This window comes from Camponotus floridanus, unplaced genomic scaffold (assembly GCF_003227725.1).
Source record: "Camponotus floridanus strain SB8 unplaced genomic scaffold, Cflo_v7.5 scaffold1, whole genome shotgun sequence".
Lineage (NCBI taxonomy): Eukaryota > Metazoa > Arthropoda > Insecta > Hymenoptera > Formicidae > Camponotus > Camponotus floridanus.
In genome coordinates, this window is record NW_020229214.1 from 6,589,717 (window position 1) to 6,611,232 (window position 21,516).

A 21,516-nucleotide genomic window follows, 5' to 3' on the forward strand; every position below is an offset into this window, starting at 1 on the left:
CGTGCGTGTGTGTCGGTGTGTATCGGACACACGTAAACAAGTCCGCTGCATTCCACGCGGACCGGCTGTACCTGCTGCATGTAATCACGCTCGAATAATTAATTAGCTTATTCTGTATTACTTCAACCAAGTTAAAAACGTCTCGCCGACTAAACTAATCGCAAAGAAATTTTTTCATTATACCTCAATATTTATCGAGTAGACAGGCACGGTTTACGTAAATCAGCGAGATAATAAAATATTATACATATTTTTTTATTTGGAATTTTATAATTAAATATTAACGGTCTTGCGTGTATAATTTAATCAACTTTTCTTGTCAAGAAACATTCTTGATTTTAAACTCGATTAACTATAGTTTCAGTAACTTCATAATGAAAATAGTTTTGATGCAACGTTGATATACTGAAATAAATTGATAATGTATATACAGTAGAGACAAGAAAATTAATGTATATAACGTCACTTTTCATTAAACTTATTTTTAAGTAATTGAATTATTACGATCGAATTATTTTATCATTATTAAACATTCATGAAGAAAGAGATTTGATCTTTCCAATTATATTTTTTGATTAAAATTTATAAATATTCGCAGAAATTAATGAGGTTATATATATATATATATATATATATATATATATATAAATAAATGTTTACCGTAATTGGAATTTCTCATGACTTTATGCAAACTAATAGCGGTTACACGAAAATCAAGTTTCATGAAACGGATTCTCGCTGAGTTTGTGCCAACTTTCGGTTGGCAACGCCGTGCAGTAAAAATAGAGAATGCAATGTAATCAACTTTGAATTGCAGAGTAAACAATTTCAATAAAATTTTAATTAAAAATCGAATCAATGAAATAATATTACGAAATAATATAAAAGTATTATTGCAACGGACGTCGATTGCGATAATACGTAGGTATAATTATTGGCTAATATAACAAGGTTCCGTTCCAATAATCAACTGTACCATGCGAATATGCACCTGCACTAACATTCTTGGTTCCAGATTAATATATATATATATATATATATATATATATATATATAACAATTCAATAATTATAAAATAGTTTATTTTAGAATTATTTCGTCGATATATATTAAGATCTATTAAAGTTACAAAGATATGTAATTGAAATATAATATTTGAAAAATCATTAGTATATCATTAAGAAATCATTCCTTTTTGTAAAACATAATATTAATGAAAATATTCGAGTATACATTAATTTTAAAAACAATAAAACATCAATAAAAGAGATAAGAAAATTATATTTATTATTTAGAATAATTAAATTATCATGATACTTTTATAAAATATTTGATGAGTACACAATCAATTTATTTCATTCGAAATATGAAAATTTATATGTTTGTCTTTCTATTTTGAAAAAGTTTATTATAGTCGTATTGAGTTTTTTTATAGAATTTAATATATTTTCTCAATTATTACAATCTACTGGGTAATTTTATGAAAATTCTTCCTACGTTGTAAAAGTAACCGAAAACCGGATTGCCAGCAGCTGTTGGACAAATATTTTGCTTCGATAGTCAAGATGAAGCAAAGTCCCCATCCCAACCGGGCTCATCAATCACGTCAATTACACACGACATGGTCGATTCGCGATAACATGCGTCTGCGCGCGCGCGTTCGAAAGAAAATGAAAGAACAAAATAGATAAAGAAAAAGAGAAACAGAGGGAAAATGTATATAGCAAAATTAAAAAAAATTAGTAAAGTAATTTGCAGCAATATCGCTTTCGAACTGGAGCAAGGGAAAAGCGCTACAATGACGCTGACTTGAGATAATGCTTTCTATCGTATTGTTCGACATAATTGTCGATGAGAAAACGTTCAGTTCCTTCTGGAGTAATTACGAGGAACAAAAGGGTCAAAAGTAGCACCCACAGTTATGGGTTTCTATCTCTAATTCTCTCCCTTCCTCCTTCCTTCTCTCTCTCTCTCTCTCTCTCTCTCTCTCTCTCTCTTATTCACTTTCTTTCTCTTTTTATTATCTGAATATGGATTATATTCCAACAGTTGTTTTTGAAAAAAAGAAGCTATTACGAGCAATTTCTAAACTAGCACGCAAACTCGAAGACAATGACGAAGGGATATTTTGCTATTGGCCTTCATAATGTTCCCATCAAAGAACAATCCATGCACCCTCGACTCTTTTTTTCCTCGTGTATTATACGAATGAGAGAAACAATATTTCTTTTCGCTATAAATCGATTTATTGCCCCGGCCATGAACTAAATGCGTATCGATCGTTTCAAAAGTATAGCAAAATTTTGTTCCGCGATTTCGAATGAAAAAGAAAATATAAAGAGATGAATAAAAGGAAATGAACAGAGAATTAAATTTATGAAAAATAGAACTATCATATTGAAAGAATCCATCTCGCGCATTTATGTGTAGCTAATAGATAAAAGTGAAAAGAGAGAATGACAGAGATGGCGATTCCGAAGACGGATACTGATTACACAGTCGAGTTTGACTGCCCCTTCCGAAATAATCGGCCTGCAAACAGTGAAAATGACGAGCAAAGGGGTGCGCTTAATTGACGATGTCTCAATGGAACAACAGGGCAGGAAACGTGACGACCCCAAAAGCCACCCTAACAGCAGACGAGGGGTTAGCGTATCCTTTCAGACCTCGAAGTGGCTTTAAGGCCATACCAATATTTCACAAGTTTCGTTTGCCCGACCTTTCCTCTTACTATGCGCCCCGGGGCGTTCAACGTATTTCCGCATATTTGAATAATGCCTCTTTCGTGATTCGCGTGATTCGTTTGATTTAATCTCGTGCATGAAAATAGTTACATCGATGCGCCATGTTGTGATTATATGATAATTTCGATTACATTAGGTTGGCCAAATTAATCATATATACGATATATTCAATGTGTATACTTTAATTATGTATATGTATATATATGTATAAGACTATTTAAATTTATATTAATAAAATAAATAGCTTTTTTATGCATATGAAAATATATACGTATATTTTCTCTCTCTCTCTCTCTCTCTCTCTCTCTCTCTTTCTAAATGGAAAAATCGATATATTTGGTTGCAAAAATAGCAAAAGATTTTCTATTTATTAATTTCCTATAGAAGTATACACATTGAAATACTAATAAATTAAAAAAAATATCAAGAAGAACACAGAGAAGAAAATGATAAGGCCAAAGTATCATACGATACGTTCATTATCGACGCGATGGTCGGCAAAAGAGAAATTGCCGTAATCGTAAAGTTCACGCGCGTTATAACAACAAAGCATAATAAAATAGTTTAGCAGATATTATTTAGATAAAGAACTTATTTTCAAACTGCATTAATTATAAATCCATATATTTTAAAAATAAAGTTTATATATTACAAAGTTATACATATATAATTTTATAGCTATATAAATTACGTTATTAGATTGGAAAGTTCACGAAGAAAAACGTGTAATACATAATCTTTATTTATTAAAAATATGAGAAATTAATATAATTTGAACTATAAACTTTTCAAATGAGAATTAGCACAGTAATTAAGTAACATCTCGTTAAAATAATATATTCGCTGTTTTACGACCGTATATTAAAATCCGCCAAAAGTGTAGTCTCCGGTCATTTCCAGATAATCTTTATTTATTAAAAATATGAGAAATTAATATAGTTTGAACTATAAATTTTTTAAATGAGAATTAGCACAGTAATTAAGTAACATCTCTTAAAGTGATATATTTGCTGTTTGTTTTACGACCATATATTAAAATCCGCCAAAAGTCTAGTCCCCGTTCATTTCCAGATATCTTTAAGATAACTCACCTCTCCGTGCGTATCCCTCCTTCCGTCCGGTGTGTTCTCAGGTAAGAAATAAAGCCGTAAAGACGCCAAAGGCTGATTCGGTCCACGACTGTCCATCCACAGCAGCTGAAGTTCCCCAATGCTGACGAGATCGGCATCGCTCCACAATTTCGTTAGGAAGAAACTGCCGAGACGAAGAACACGGCCGTTACCTATCCTTACCGCTTTATAAAATGTGTAAGGGCCATGGCTGAAGCAAGCACCGCCCAATAACTGAAAGCATAAAAAATAATTTATAAAAACCTATACTTGACTTGTGTGTTTTTTCTCTAAAAAAGAAAAAAAAACGTATATTATATATGATGGAAAAAAGAATTTCACGTAAAATATGTTCTCTCTCTATATAATTTCCGTGCAATATTGCTTCTAATAATACGCTTGCGGCACATACGCCATTTAATAGTTATTCTCGTATCATTATTAATATTATAATTAACATACATTAATGCTTAATGAGAAATGCGTTTGAATATTACAATGTATTACGCTGCAATATTAATCGGTATTAATGATAAACAGATTGCATATTTATATTAAAATAAAATGGATTAACGTGGCAAAGAGCATATTTTTGTACGCCGACAATTTGAGCAATTTAATTAAAGATTATTCGATTGAGAGAACACATTTTTTGAAGCCAGCGAAAACTCGTTCAAGTCGGCTTTTAAAATATCATCTCTCCGGATACGACTACCGCGAAAGATTCGTGGTGGCGGCAGGGGATGATCCCACAGAAAAGCGGAGGGTTACGCCTCCCTAGAGAGTATTTGCAGTGCGAAGCACAAAGCACATGCACATTCGCACCATTACACATGCGTGTCTACGCACATGAGTAACGCGAGATAAACCGATGTAAAATGAGAAGGAAATCTTTGTGTTAAAAGTGGCACGTGGATTTTTGACTCGTGAAATGGACGCGATTAAAATCGATAAAGCGTGACTAATTCATGACCGCAAATAATAAAGGCTAAACACGCGCGTGAAAAACTAATTAATTGCCATCAGGATAAGAGAATATCCGATAAGGACGAAAATCTCTCGCTTAATGAAAAGAACGCAAAGTTTAATCTGTGTTTTTCATAAAAGAAAAGAAAACGATAAATAAGTAATGAAAAAAAAAAAACTTTTGCGAATGGTACAAGTGACGTTGATTTTACATCGTAGTTTTCTCTCCTCGTTGCCCTAGAAAAACTATTTATTATTCAATGAGAAAAATGTTTATTATCCGGCTCCTGAAAAAAATTCCGCAAACGAAAGAGCAAACGAACCGTGCACGCGGCGCGTACAGTCCCTCGCATAATTCTCGATTGATCTTTTATGCGATTTATGTTCGAATCTTTTATGTTGCGTCTCTTTTCTTTCTGTTAACAATAAGATTCGAACTGTGTCAACGCAGGTAATTAAAAAAACACGCGAAAGCAGTCACACCGGTTCTATGAGAGAGTCGAATGCGAGAATTCTCGCGTACATGCTTATGAATGTATCGATGTGTGTGTCATTCCACATACATATCAATCAGCAGAAATTATTCTGTATTGTCAATGCAAATTCTCCGAAGGTAACTTGTTCTAATTGCCGAAATTTTTGATGATATTCTACAGCGAAATTAATCACATTTTTATATAATTTCGTCGCTTTTATACGAGTTTGCAAAGAAGATGTAAATACCATTTGTCTCATTTTTTTCATATATTTTTCAATATATTGCAGCTACAAATATTAAATACCATGGTATACATATGGAACAATAAATGAAATGTATGAAAATATATTACGCGAATTTTTTCGCGGCCGCAGAAAAAGGATTGTTTTCGTAATTCAAAACACTCGATGAGAGAGGAAAAACACGATGAGAGATCCGCTCCCACTTACGACACGGACTGTACGGGCGTCTGCTGCTTTGCAGCGGAAACTTGTCCATTACTCCCTTTGCTTTATTTATCCGGGCGAAATTTCAAATGGATCGGATTTGGACGTAAAAGAGACAGGCGCGCAAAGATCGATGCTCGAGAATATTCGCGTAAAATGCTGGACATTTTTACTCAAGTCAATAAAATTCTCTCCTTTGATTTATTGTTTTATATCGTAACGCGTATATGTATACGTTTGTGTGAGAGAGAAAGAGAGAGACAGAGCACACAGTTTGACAATGTATCGACAATGTATCGATTTCATGGAGAAAGATGATTCTGAAAGGCTCATCTCAAGTAACAAGGTCCTTTAATTGTCGATTAAATGAATTCGATATTGGGTCATGTTGGTCGCACGCCCGCGCACGGGTCAGCCAGTCGAAACGTTTGTCGAAAACGAGCGAGTCTCGAGTATGCTTCGATATGCAAAATTGTCGCTAAGTCGCTCATTACTGCGCAGATCGACAAGCGAGCGACGTCGCCTCGCGCTATCAATCGAGCCCACGTTACATAATTGAATCAATAATGGCATCGGAACGACCGCTCTGTGGAATGAGCACCACTGCCATAACTATTTCCAATGTTTTAAAAGTACAGTCGCGGCCAAGAGTTTGTCCGATCTGCCGCGAAAGACGAGCGGGCGAAAGATCAGCCGGCGATGGTATTTATAGCAGTTAATCTCGTTTCTCCGCCACTCTGCATCGCACGCGAAACTTAGTCGTCATTGATATCGCTATTGCATCTTTACCGCGCTCTTTTATCAACACGGACAAGTGCATCGGTGCAAGAGGCGTGCACGCATCCTCCCCCTCCTCCATACCTACACCACACATCCACACTTCCGCATATATATATATATATATATATATATATATATATATATATATATAATAAGATACTAACATATACATGAAACAACAAAATTGAACATTTATGTTGCACTAAGGATACATAAACATTGTTCTAATTTTTATAATTTAAATTTGTTCCACGAAATCTAGGTTAATAATAATAATAATAATAATAATAATAATAATAATAATAATAATAATAATAATATAATGATAATAATAATAATAATAATAATAATAATAATAATATAATATAATAATAATAATAATATAATAATAATATAATAATAATATTAATATAATAATAATAATAATATAATAATAATAATAATAATAGTAATAATAATAATAATATAATAATAATAATAATAATAGTAATAATAATAATAATAAAGAAAATAAAGCAAAAGAGGCATGGACTTGTTTTATCTCTTTAAAAATAGATAACTAAAAAAGATAACTAAAAAAAGAAAAAATATATCGAGTATAAAGTTATTCGAGAAATTCTTGTTCGCCACTAGGTATACGACGCGCGCGCAAAGATAATTGTTATCTTTCTTAATAATGCGTTATCCGTCGAGAATATACCGTAACATTACGCTCGGAACTTCTGCAGCTTTATATAATGATCGTTGTCTGTTTTCCTCTTGCAATAGAAACACTCGCTAAAACGGTCGGGGGAGAGGGGAAAGAGAAGCGAGGGAAGAGGAGAAGAAGGAGGAGAAGGAGACGACGAGAATCAGAGGGAGAGAGAGCGAAAAAAATGCGTCACGTAACATTTTAAGACCACTGAGTAGAATAATATATAATATACATATATAGATGTAGGCGTGTGAGTGTATATATGTATATATAAAGTTTTCTATTTTTCTTTTCAGTAAATGTTCATGTTTATATTTTTCTCAGTTATATGAATATCAAAAATGCATTCACATGGAACAACAATCATTATATTGCTCTATTATACTGCATACAATATTAACCAAATTCGAGAAAGGAGAATATAAATTCTATTAATATTTATAATTCCAGTAATATTTTAAAATATTTGAATAAATTAATATTCATAGAGCGTGTGTTTTGTATTATCTTTCTTCAAAATATTTTGCTCGCATTTATCTAAAATACGGAAAAACATAAAAAAAAAACGATCTTTAAATAAGAATTTAAATCAGAATCGATTATATCTAAAAAAATTATGTCGCATAGAATTTTTTGAGGCTATTATGCGCGTCTCAAAGATCAATGCTATTTCTTTCTTTGTCTCTATTTCTTTAAAACAATGATTGTATTTTTCTTCTATTTTTTCGAAATACAAGATTGCGTGCTAAAAAAATCAAAAATCAAAATACGAAATTAATAAAACATAAATAACCTACAGTCGTGAATATTATATATATTCGAAGATCCATTGCTTGCTATGCCGATGCGTTCATCGATTAGAAAAGATCCGAAAATGTTGAATAGTCTCACCATATCGCTTACGCAGCACTTCATTGTACATGCGACATTGTATTCATTAAACATGCAAAAAGAATGGGCGGACGGCGAAGAGAGTAGAAAGGCGGTGCGCGAAATTAGTAAATGCAAACGACTAGAATAATGCGAATAAATCACTGTTGATAGCTCTTAATAGTACTGTACTAATGGTTTTTATATAATAGCTCGCATTGCCGGAAATATAACGAATGATACATCGCAATCGTCTCATTATCGAGAGAAGGCGTGGATATAAACGGCGATAATTGAAATATTTTTATCGGCCACAGAAGCGCGGTCATGAACAAAGGAAAGAAAACAAATGAAATCGCGCAATACCAACGATTACAAATTACAATCGCGGCACTATGTACGATTCCGAATCTCGTAAGGAGCCCCGCCACGATCGGAAAATCGCCAAACGTCAAATATTTAAAATCCCACGTCGACTGACATTTGAGATGCTCGTGATTGCGAAACGCAACGTTTGCATTATATAATTAACCTTTCTCTCTCTCTCTCTCTCTCTCTCTCTCTCTCTCTCTCTCTCTCAGCGTGCGCGAATCGGATAGCTCTTCGTTCATATCTCGAGTAAAGAGATCTCCGCACGCGCGCGACGGGTCAGTGAGAAAAAAACGCTGCCGCGCACCCAGGGGATCGAAAAAAGGACGGGATATAGGGCAATGCACCCCATCCCTCCGCTCATTCCCTCCCTCCTCTCCTCGGTCATTGTATATCCTCACCGCGTGTAATCGCATATATACGAAGCTGTCCGCCGCCAAGCCACCGTCCCTCTCGATCTCCCTTTTCTATTTTCCCTCCTTGTTACTGTGTCTATATTCCTGCCCATCTGTCTCTCTTTCCGATGATATTCCTCTAGAAACTCGTCGCGCTGTCTCGCTCGCGCTCGCGCGTCGCTTCCTCACCGCTCGACTTCTCTCTTCCTCTAGAGGCGAATGAGTTTTACTAACCGCTTTAAAGCGTCCGTCACACATCGCATGAATCACCGGCCGAAAGATAAAGAAACAACTTGAAGATTCAATGACGTTGCATTGTTAATAATGAGATTCGAGAATCCAACAAATGGAAAGCGAAGGAGCTCGCTGTCGTTCGACGACAATGCTCAATTATTCGTTTATCCTCCGTCGGGACGTCATTCTGCGCGTGAAAGGGAGAATGATATATTTTTTTAAACAAATCAGTTTTATAATCCCTAAATTTCACCAAAAGTAATGATACGATGTGTCGCAACGGAATAAAAATAAAATACGAGGTATTAATTACACATTGATTAGATACGCAGTCGTTTTTTACGACACTGAAATTAAGTACTCCTATTAACGCGAGCGATATATTTCATCGGGGATATAATATTTCATTTACGTTTACGTCCGTCCGAATGAAATTCCGTCTCATAAATTAACATAACGAGTGAAAAGATAAGCTTAGAACGATGCGCGCGATGCGCTCCACTTTCGTCTCATTTTCCGAAATGAAGATGGTGGATATATCTCGACGCCAGTTTTTAATTAAAAACTTCCGTGAACTGTATCGTGTGAGCGGACCTTTAACCCGCGTTGCACGTGCACACACGTCGACGCGGAGGGTCCCGTACATGTTCCCCTCCCGTGTGCGTGAGGTGGCCACCGCCGCGCGCGCGTACGTGAGAGCGAGAGTAACACACACGCACGCACGCACACACACACGCGCGCGTGCGCGCGGGTGTACGCGCACAGCTAGCCGACCTAATATACATGGAATTTGACTCAGGTACGTCACGCATACATACGCGGATGAATCAACGGATAGGCACACTTGACTCATCAACGCATATCACCTCACAAAGCCGCTCGTGCGCGCACGGACATTTAAAGATCTCATTTGGGCTGCCGTGTATCGTGTCGAAAATGAAGTTTATCGATGTATATAGAGGATAGTTTCGCAAATAAATATCCCTCTCGTACGCTCTAGATTTTTGCTTATCCGTATTTGTTACCGATCTATATCTTATCCCTCTTGTGCGTGCTACGAATCAATTACGCGCGGTCGAACGATGTTCTGCAAAGAAACCCTACATTAGATATTCCGAGCGAGTAAGGCACATATCAAGAAGATAGGGAGCGAATGCAGTAATGTATAATACGATATTAATAATAAATGTAACATATGTTTGCAGAAAGTGTATGCGCTTGTCGTACGGAAATTTGAATAAATATTATATTTAAATTCACACAGAGAATTAAATTAAATTTCGTAAATTCGTATGCTGTAGATATGCAAATTGTGTTATGGCTCAAAAGATTTTAATAAAAATTAATGATGCATTTCGCTGATTATATTTAGCTATTTTAAATTACATAATGTAGGAACCTCTCTCCCTCTCTCTCCCTCCCTCTCTAGTACATTCAGAAATCGATTGTGTGAAGCCAGCAAACACATTTCGTCAATGTATATTTTATCGGGACGTGTGTATCTAGTTCTTGTGTCAATCGATAAACCAAATTATTCACTGAACATGCTGCATAATAAATAAGTCATTTATCGATAACAAATGGACTCTCATACTTCGTCTTTGAATTGGAAAAATAAACAAAGATAGAAATCGAACATTAAAAGAAACAATTATTTCGAAACAACAGATATAAAAGATTATATATATATATATATATATATATATATATATATATTACAATATTATATTATATTTCAATACTAGGATTGTTAAAATGAGCGCAACTGAAAACTGATTCGTTGAAGGCTGCCAGGGACGTGTAATATTCGTGTTCATCAAGTATAGGGTGTATAGGGTGTCTCAAATTTCCTTAAATTCCTTTTTATCTACAGATTTCTTAAATTGAAATTAGTATTTGATAAAAATTTTGAACGTCGTATTCTTGTATAAATTTTGATATACATCTTTAAGACAAATCTTGGAATTAATATTTTGTTAAAACAAAATCTGCTTGCATCGATATAATTACAATTTTCTATAAATTTTCATTCCTTATAATTCAAAAGCACATGTATTTAAATGTCAATCTATTCCTATTATTTTTTTCATAGCGATTTTAATCAAATAATTAAATTATTAATGTTTAATTAAATATATTTGTAAAAGATACATATTAATAAAAAAAATTATTGAACTTTACACAAGCAAATTGAAAATTATTTTCATTTTGTTCTATATCAAAGAGTTGAAGAAAGATTTATTGAAAAATGCTCAAAGGATTCGCGCATGAAAAAGAAGAACGCGCGAGAACACGGTGTATATCGTGCCTTTCAAAAGCACGCGTTGCGCTCGCACTATTCGTTTTCTTGCCGACCGTATCGTCGTCCCTCTTCCTGCCTCCTTTCCTTCCGTTCTTTCTCGTTTCCCCGCTAAAGCCCCTTGGCATCGTTCTCATCGAGTTATTATTACACAGCATAGGGTCACTATCGTCGTTACTCCCGCGGAAGGTTCTCATTCGTGAAAGACGCGTCGCGTCGATCGGCAATAAAAGATATCCGAGCTTCGGCAAATAAATCGGTCCATTCCCTCCCCGCGCACGAGAGAGAGAGAGAGAGAGAGAGAGAGAGAGAGAGAGAGAGAGAGAGATCTTCATTTTGCAGATCAAAAGTCACCTTGACAACGGCATCTAAAATAAAACCGGTTCTTGATGTGTATGGATTCCTATTTTGGTCAAGGGATCCTTAATCAATGCTTATTTTCACATTTATCAGATATAGGAAAAATGCGACATCATTATGCGTAGCATTATCAGGACGTAGATTACCGCCTGCTGATTATCTATATACTAGACGATAAGTGTATGATAAATAGGCTTAATAAGCCTGTTCTCAACAAACTAGCTTAAATATGTGTAATTAAGCGTGGGCAACAAAATATTATTTATTAGAAAAAAAAAGTTACTTTTCAAAAACATTCGCTTTTTTAATTTATTTGTTGCAAATATATTTTATATTAAATTTTTCTTTTCGTTTGTAAAACGAAAATAACATTTCATAAAATATCATTTTATATTTTGGAAAATTGTTGTTGCATTTTCAATTTGCATGTTCTTTACGTTCGCACTTGTAAAATATTTAATAAAAGCGGACAAACAGCGTTTCATTTACGTAACACTCGTTTTAACGATATTACACGTGATAGCGTTTGCAACGAGTCTGAATAAACTGAACAATTAATTCGAAAAAAAGAATTATTATTATTATTTGTTTTTTTTTTACAAAGAAAACGAATCAAAGGCAATATGTTTACATTGAAATATAAATACGAACGTCAAAATTTTAAAAATCACACAACAAATTTATAAAATAAAGTATTAAACATACGCATAAAAGAGAAGCACTAATGTATAAATTTGTGAAAAAATAATTTGCACCTTTGTCACAGGGGGATAATCGTGGAAACGCATAAAAACACATATTACGTACAAACATTTATCGGAGTCTATCCGGTATCACGCTCCCTCGCATCATTCCTGGAATTTTTGAGTGATTCCCAACCAAGGTTTCACATTTCCAGGACGAGAGATTTTTCAAGTCGCATATGGTAACTGTTAAAGCGGCTTCGTCGTGTCGGCTCCGCGAGTACGTAAATCGCGAATTGCTGCCTTCATTAAAGTTTATGATGTCATGTGAACGACCTATGCCTACGAAACTAATTGCAGGGCGGAATTTCAAAAATTATGCCATTTTCCCTTTATTGTGGCAGCAGCATCAACTAAGAGAAAGAGAATGTCGTAATCAGTATGGCATTAGCCGCGCGAAATTGTCAACGCCGAAGAACGTGACGAAAGGATTTTATTATTCACTTGCGTACATTCCAATCTTACATGCAACGAAAATAACGATAAGATACCAAAAGTACAGGTGCGCATCAAAATAACAAGAATCGTGATTATTTATCATGATTACCGAGCAATCGGTTGGGGGATCGGTGAAAAATTTCGATTATTTTAAATATTTTAAAAAGGGAAAACTTAGTCACACAGCAACGATGTGTTTACGCGTCAACGCAAACAGCAGGGAAAAAAACGAAAATAAAAGAAAATTATTACAGATTATTTTCTCGTGCGTCGGAAAGAAATCTGAAATTATAATACTTTTAATACCCCCACTACCGGGTACACAACGCTATCTCATCCGAGTCATTTTTGCATTTACATGCAGTTTCGCGCCGATAATGCAATGCGCTATTGCAGTCACGATTTCCCAATCGCGCACAGTCGGGGAAGTGAATGTGCGGAGAAAGGAGGGATGTGTATTGTCGATTTAGGTACCGTGTGTGCGTGTGGGACACGAGGGGGCAAAGGGGAAGAGAAGGCAGAGAGAATATGTCGCACACGAGCTACGCATGCGCACGCATACACAGAGCCACGCACGATATACGTGTTATATAGATCCGATATCGCATTATTATTAAATTCTAACGTAAAGAATGAAAAAACATTATTGAACGAGGGACCGCTCGTAAACGTTCGACATCGACCGCATTTATACTCCTTTATGTCGCGTAATTGCGAAATTAGATTAGACTGTGTCGCCGCAAAAATTAACAAATATACGTGATGTACACGCGACCAATTGTAATCGCTATTGGGGCGATTAAACGATATTTAGAGACGGAAGAAAGAGAGATATCTCTCCGTTATTTTCTCTCTTCATTTTTCTTCCTCGAATCTACTCGCTCTCTTACGAGACCTCGCGTATAAAAAAACGCGCGTATAAACTCGGCGCGTTGAAGGATTTTATAAATTTAAAATACGCTTTACTTAAATCACGAGCCTCGACTTGAATTAATCCATGCTATTAACGGTAATGCTGTTGAACAACACTCTCGAAATAATGTTACCGCATAATAAAAGAGAGAGAGAGAGAGAGAGAGAGAGAGAGAGGGGGGGGGGGGGGAGAGAAAGAAAGAGAAACGGAAACTTGTAAAAAAATTTAAAAGAAATGTAATTTTATATATATTTAATGCATTTTGGTAGTTTCATTTGCTGCGTCGTTTAATTTATATTATACTTGGTTATTTTTCATTCTGTTTCTCCGCGAAGAGATTAATCTCGTCCCGCGCCATCCCCACGCGCTCACCCTCTCTCGAGAGGAAAGGGAGGGGAGAAGCCTTCCCCCTCTTTTTCTTGCCTCTTCCCGGTCCGGGTCGACTCTTTCCGAGCATCTTTCCTCTCACCTACCCGCTCCATCGACTGGATTCAATTCACTTTTCTCCGAAGAGTAACTCTCGCTGAGCGACTTCTCGCTTCGTTTATTTACTTCTTCCGGTTTGTGCTACGCGTTTCCGAATATGAGCAAAGTCGCATTCAATAATAAGCGAGATTGCGATATCAAAATCTACGATAATCTAAAGTATTTTTTCTAAAATACACGTACACTGTAAATGTTGCGTTACGAGAGTTTATTTCTCCCTGAGTCTCGTATAATCCCTTCGAATTAAAATATATTCAAAAAATAAAATTATTTTTGCACATATTAATGTACAGCAAAATTTAAAAAATTAATGTTTTAAATGATTCAAAATATAAAGTTATATATAATAGTTGTACAAAATTTGTTATATAATAAAATACATTATACATTCCAATAAATATCAATATTGATTAATTAATATATAGCAAAATTTAATAAATTAATGTTTTAAATAATTCAAGATATAAAGTTATATATAATAGTTGTAAAAAATTTGTTATATAAAATGCATTATATATTCAATAATAATATATTCAATAAAATGCATTATATATTCAATAATTCCAATAAATATCAATGTTTAAATAATATAAAGAGTCACAATACGCAATATATATTTGTATGGAATGTAGCCTGAAGAGATTTAGATAAAGATTAAAAAATAATATTGTGTACACATATGAGAATTTTTTTAGAATTTTGAAATAAACTCTGAATATCGAAGAATATTTTTTTAGTAGGAAATACTTCGAAAAGAAAGTGTAGAAAGTTTGTATACGAGTATTGTGTGAATAGAAAAGGAACGAAGGGAGGAGAAAATGCGAACACGAAGGGACCGTCAGAGACAAAAAGCTGATCCATATATAGTGACTATATACGTGCATTTCAGACGACACCCTAGGGATGCCGCGTTAAACAAACTGACACTCAAAAAGCAAAGGTTTGACAATTCGAAGACGAGACGCAAATGCGTGCAAAAATCACGAATCTCTCTGCGGAGGCATTTCTTTTACGTCATATGAGTCAAATTTAGAGCATAATTTAAATAAGTATAAAGAGAATTTCTAATATCAAAAGCGTATAAATGCGATTTTGAAGACGAGCAAATCTTTTAATTAAACGCACGATGCTTGTGTCTTTCGACAACCAATTGAAGGATAACGATATTTGTGCAGCGAGTTAACATATTCTTAGCCAGCGCTGTACAAATATGCAAACTATGCCGAATGCATTTTGTTCCGTCGGTTGTCAACGTCGATAATGCATTCGGGGAATCGTGGGATTGTGTGTACACCCAGTTTCTATTAAGCCGAAGAAATAACGTGAGTTATACACTCGTGACCTCTCCACCCTTTCTCCGTGAATGTTATGGCGACGCGAGAGCGGAGGAGAGCGATTTCACCCTCTCCCTCCCCCTCATCTTAGAGTAGAGATGTGTATGCCGATTGTATCTCATCGCGCAAACGGTGCGCACGCGCGTATTCACGGGACGTATGCACGCGTGCATACGCGCAAGACCGAGTCGATGCATACGTAAATATGCGTAGATACACATGTATGCGCGCGCGCGCGACATATCTCGCGCGAAAGAAGAGAAACAGCTAATGTTTATATTACATTTCGCAAAAGCGATCGATAAAAACCTCCCCTCCTTCTCTTTATTTTTCCCTTCGAGGATATTGCGTATTATTTTTCAGAGTAGTTCAATTTACCGTTCCCTTTCTCTCTCTCTCTCTCACTCTTCTTTCTCCTCCTTTTTTTTAATAATAAACGACGGATATTTTATCACATACTTTTTTGTTTGCTCGTCGTTTCGCCAGTATCGAAGATAGGAGGAGTAGGCGATCGATAGAATGCGCGTGAATGGCGGATAGGAATTTTCGGAGGCACGCAATAACGCAATGCGATCGAACATTTTCTCGAAAATACAAATCCTTGCTTTGTATTCCATTGCGCGGCGTCAAACAATTACCATAACTTGTCATGAGCATGTAGCAAATACGTTATCGCCGGTTATCCAGTTTATCCGGTACATCGAGGTGAACAAATAATTTTTTATATACGATAATTAAATAAAATGCGGCGAAAAATATAAATATTGTTATCAAAAATAACAAATTATACTGGTTTCATCGCTCTCGACAAAATTCCCCTTCGCGTCCACGTAATTAAAAATCTATGAAAAGATAACAGGCCGTTTTTAACAATTTTATAAATCAGTATTATTATAAATCACCAGCGATACTAAACAAAAATGCGTGTATAAAGTTGCAGGCGCGGTATAATAATTTATCGCTCGATATAAATTTCATTGAAAAAGTTTGGAAGCGACAGTGACGCATCGGGCAACATTATATTACATTATCATTATTTTTAAGCAAACGACTCTTCTGCTGTATCAAGAATATGAATCTATTCTCAATTTGACGTCAAATCCAATAAATCGGTTGACTAGTGTTGCGCGCTCGTTTCTATTCAAATATCGATTCTTCGCACAGTGTTTATATGCATATTATTGATATCAAAGCATCAATGTCTCCAAGATGTCCGAAAGAAAACGCAAGCTTCGTCACTCGCGATAACGCGTAATCACGAATCGTGAATCCAAAAATGACATCGATAAAATAAAAATTTGATTTTATTTATCGGAAAGTATATTATTTAAAAACATTGCATTATGATAAAGAGCATGCATTACAATCTCTAACACAATCGGCATGTAACCCGTCGTTTAAGTAGAACCGGTTTCTCTCCATCACGAAGACGGAAGTGAGAATCGAGGAGAAAAGTTCGCGGTCAAACATCACTGTGGCATCATTCTGGGATTCGTCTTCTGAATTATTTGCTAAAGATCTCACCGTGCGAATTTCGATTCTACTGACAAAACGCCGGCTATAGAAGATACAAAAGAAGCAAAGACACACAATTCTGGTAGACAGTCTGCCTTTTCGGAGAAGCTTGGTACAATAATAGAATGCATTTTCCATTTGTCCAATTCCCAACAGTAATTACATCGGGCCTTTCTATCGGCTTTGCCACCGTGTGTTACCTCCGTCTCTCTTCCCTCTTCATCCTCTTCATCCGTTCTCACTCCTCTCGCCTTCGTCCCGCCTCTATCCCAACGCCTCTATCGTCGTCAAAGCAAAAATTGCTTCCGTACACGTTTACGGTGAATTCTCGCACTTGGCTCGCTTGCGAGACTTCTTATAAAAATACAGATTTTTTTTCGAATGCCCATAGAAAAATTACATTTTCGAGACTCGCGAAAGTGGGACGTTTATAATTATGCAAACAGGATCGATAGCATTCTTGTTAACGCGATGAAGCGACATGAAGCGAGAATTGTGAAATGAAAATTTAATGAAGATTAGTACGAGAAAGATGTACTATTTAACAAGCAACGGAAGTGACACTTACATCGTTGCGCGACGTATCGATTTTAGTGGCACGCGCGCGGGGCTCGTCTTCGTTGATTCCCCCTCACAAACGAGATGCTTTTAAACAATTTTCCCACTTGACCCGATTCGGCGAAGCTTCGGGCAATTCTTTACGCGGAAGAAACACTTTGGAAATGAATAAGAAAAATAGCGAGACGGATAGAATCGGGGTATTGTCGCGATTACAATGCACGGTCGGTCGACTGTAGAGTAATTTTGTAATTGTATGCAAATCCGGGAAGCTTGAAATTATTCAATCCAGCTGCACGAAGTCTCGCTGGGCTTCGTTTCCATAATTATATTAACAAGATAGACAAAGCTGCTCTAAACAATTTATTCAATCATTTTATAGCGGATGATTGAAGAATCTCGCAATTATGCGACGTTATAAATATTCAACAAAAATATATTTTTATGTATCCAATCGTAAGAAATTTCTAAAAATGTTGCAATTCCTTTAAAAAATTGTATCACGCGAGTGTTTTTTTTTCAGTGCTTTACATTATTAAGAATTTTATTATTTTGTTTGCATTACAACGAATATTGGATATTCGTTTTAAATTATAACATTTTTTTAATTTTCTTTTTCTCAAGCGATTTTATCCCTCTCTTTTATGTGTATCTTTTATGTGTATTCTTAAGATGATAAATGATTTCAGTTGTTTTTTCTATAGTAAAGATATATGTATCTCTTAGGAACTAATGGACGTTAGAGACTATAGACTAGAGATCCTTGAGTATTTATTTATCAGAGTTTATTGTCCGTTTAAATTACACAAGAAAACTTTTTCATACTACTCATGATATATGGTTTTCTTGAAATATTCAAAACTTTAATTTTATATTTTTATCGTAAATCTCTCTTATTAAATACATGTACAAGAAACATATAATATATTTCATACAAAATAAATATATTTGAAATTAATTTTTTTCTTTAAGCAATAATATTTGCAATGTGAAAATAGATAATATGTTCTTTTCAGAGAAAATTGATCATATTTGATAAAACTTAATCGATGCAAAAAATGTTCTTTATATATTGTGGATAAACAAACAGAAATTTCCGGTATTCGAACATTGACGTGTTCGATGAACGCGGAATTAATCTGTTTTCCTGGAAAGCCACTCGTCACATTCTCACTCCACCAATTAAATATCACACAGTCGTTCGTGAAAATGGAATCAGATAATGGTACAATGTCGCAGGATCGATACCGCGTAATCAGAACATAACGTGATATTCTCCTCGATCGGTTTTCGTAGCTAATCCCTTCAACGGAAAACGTATTCGTTTCGACACTTTTCGATCTTGAATAGTTCTAAAAATATTATTTAGACGTTCGACACATTTGGTTATCTATGAGTGTTAAAATTCTTTCCGATCACTGTGTTCTAATCATTTTATAAATCTATGAATTATTGTGGATATTATAGCGTCAAAATATTTAAATAGAAAGCTAAAGAAATTTACTGCAATTTACAGCGATTTTGAACTTTACAACCATTATTTTTGCTCAGTATATACAGACTTCATTCTTTTACGATTACCTGCCAGATCGCGTGGGAACATGTTGAAGAAGAACAAAAGAGAAGGAAGAAAGAAACTGAAAGCCCAATGGAGGAGCCCGACGAGAGAGGGACAACAATGTAACGCTTAAATGGCATGTATTAAATTCGGTCATCAAATATGAGTCACGTTTTCTTCGCATTGGTGCGTTACATTCTACAAGTAAAAGACTTGAAGAGCACAGTGATTTTTTTATTTATGAAAATCTCAACAATTTATACGATATGTATAAATCTCAGAAAAACGAAACTGATTCACTTCATTTTAAAATTTTCTAATTTTAATGTCAAAGTAATTACTTTTTCCGATATTAAAATTAAAAATTTTACAAAAAATAGAATTGATCTCTTGACCTCTTTCTGAAAGGCTGATATGTATATGTTAGATCATCAAATATTTTAAGAAAAACATGTCGCTAAAAAACATTTCAAACTGACTTGATAGGAAACATAAATGTCCAATTTCCATTTACATTCGTATTTTTTATTTTCGAAATATTAAATTTATTTAAATAATCAAATATGGAAATTTTTATAAAAAATTTGTAGCAAATAAATTAAAGGAAAAAACTTTGTTATTTATATTTCCTGACAATTATTTTAAAAGTTCGTACTTCGAATTTATGTCAAAAGAAATTTTTATTGTCACGTATTTAATGTTGTATAAAAAGATAAATGTAACGATCTTGTATAGAAGAATATATCAACGAGTGAATCATTATAATCTATCATACAGATTTATTCATTCCATTCATATCGCATTTAACAAAATGGCAAAATTTCTGCTCGAATAATGATGCAACGGCCGTTTCTAAACTTCTTACGGTTTTGTCGATTTCTCCTGAATTCTCGACGTGTGTGAAATGTATCGATTAATCCCCACAACACGAGGGAGTTGCACAGAGAAATACACAGGTTTCGCGTTTAGTACCTTAGTGCGAAATGCTTGATTGTACATTTAGAGATATTACAAGTACATTTCTTTGCACTTTACGTGATAGAAAGAAAAAAATTTTTCAACGGCATCATTGATCAAACGCACTTGTTTTCTTTGCCATTCATTAATCTCAACTCTGGGATAATATAGATGATGAAAAACAAAATAAAATGCTAAAATATGTAAATAGTAACTAAATAAAAATAATAACAATATTAAGTTTGTATATATTACTGCTAATATTAATAATAATAATTATTATATATTATTTGCTATTATTTTTATTATTAATTTTTTTATTATTAATATTTAAATTATTAATTTTTATCATTAATTTTTTTTTCGTATCAGTATATTGCACGTTAAAATTCTAATATTTATTTCAAGTTCATTATAGCTTATTTTATTGTATTCTGCTATGTCTGTCTCAATTCTAAAGCGAATAATCGTACAATTTATCGAATGAAGAGTATTTCTGTATGTATACGCATCCTCTAAAGATTCGTCGACAAATTTCGTGAGAAAGCGCGACGAGAAAATGTTGCCAAGACTCATTAAGGCCGTTTTAGAGCGGATGACGATACCGAAACGCGAGAGAGCAGCTCGATAAGAGCTTACGTGTCAAGGCTGAATAAACATTAATCCAACTGTACAATGCGTTGTCCGATGCGATATCAAGAATAAAAAAAAATCAATAAAGCACAAATTGCGATTTGTCGCCGTTTTAAGCAGATAAACAAATGATTTAGTCTATTCTGAAAATAATGGAAATCATCGATTGATTCTGGAACCAAGCATATGTAGATAGCACGTACGAGGAAGAGAACAAAGTATTACATGGCTCGGATCAATATAGCAATGTACATGTTTTATGGATACAACTATAAAAGCGCACCACCTTCCGACATTATTCATTTTTTTGCTCAATATAAAAAAAAAAGGTAGAATATAAAATTTTTTAGAAATATAAATATTATATACACGCGTTTCCCCACAAAATACGCTTGAAAAATATAATAACAATCTATAATGCCTATAACTTTTATATCCACTATATACTTTATGCTATTAATTTAAATGATTGCCGAGGGCCCCGCGTGTAACGCTTTATAACGTATAAATTTTATGTAGTTTTAAATTAGTTATAAATTAGTTATAATTTTTATAACGCTGTATAATTTATATTATGTACGAGACTATTCGATATATTATTGACATATTTAAATTGCCTAACGTAAAATATGAAGTA

At 34.4% G+C, this 21,516-nt stretch overlaps 1 protein-coding gene across 2 annotated transcripts in view; it reads right to left on the reverse strand.

Moving 5' to 3' along the window:
* LOC105259184 (rho GTPase-activating protein gacJ) overlaps window positions 1-21,516 on the reverse strand; it is a 125,589-nt gene that overhangs the window by 96,661 nt on the left and 7,412 nt on the right. For both annotated transcript variants that reach the window (XM_011270953.3, XM_011270952.3), the window contains exon 2: window positions 3,836-4,087. In XM_011270953.3, the coding sequence (XP_011269255.1) occupies window positions 3,836-4,087 (252 nt within the window). The remainder of the gene's footprint in view (window positions 1-3,835; window positions 4,088-21,516) is intronic.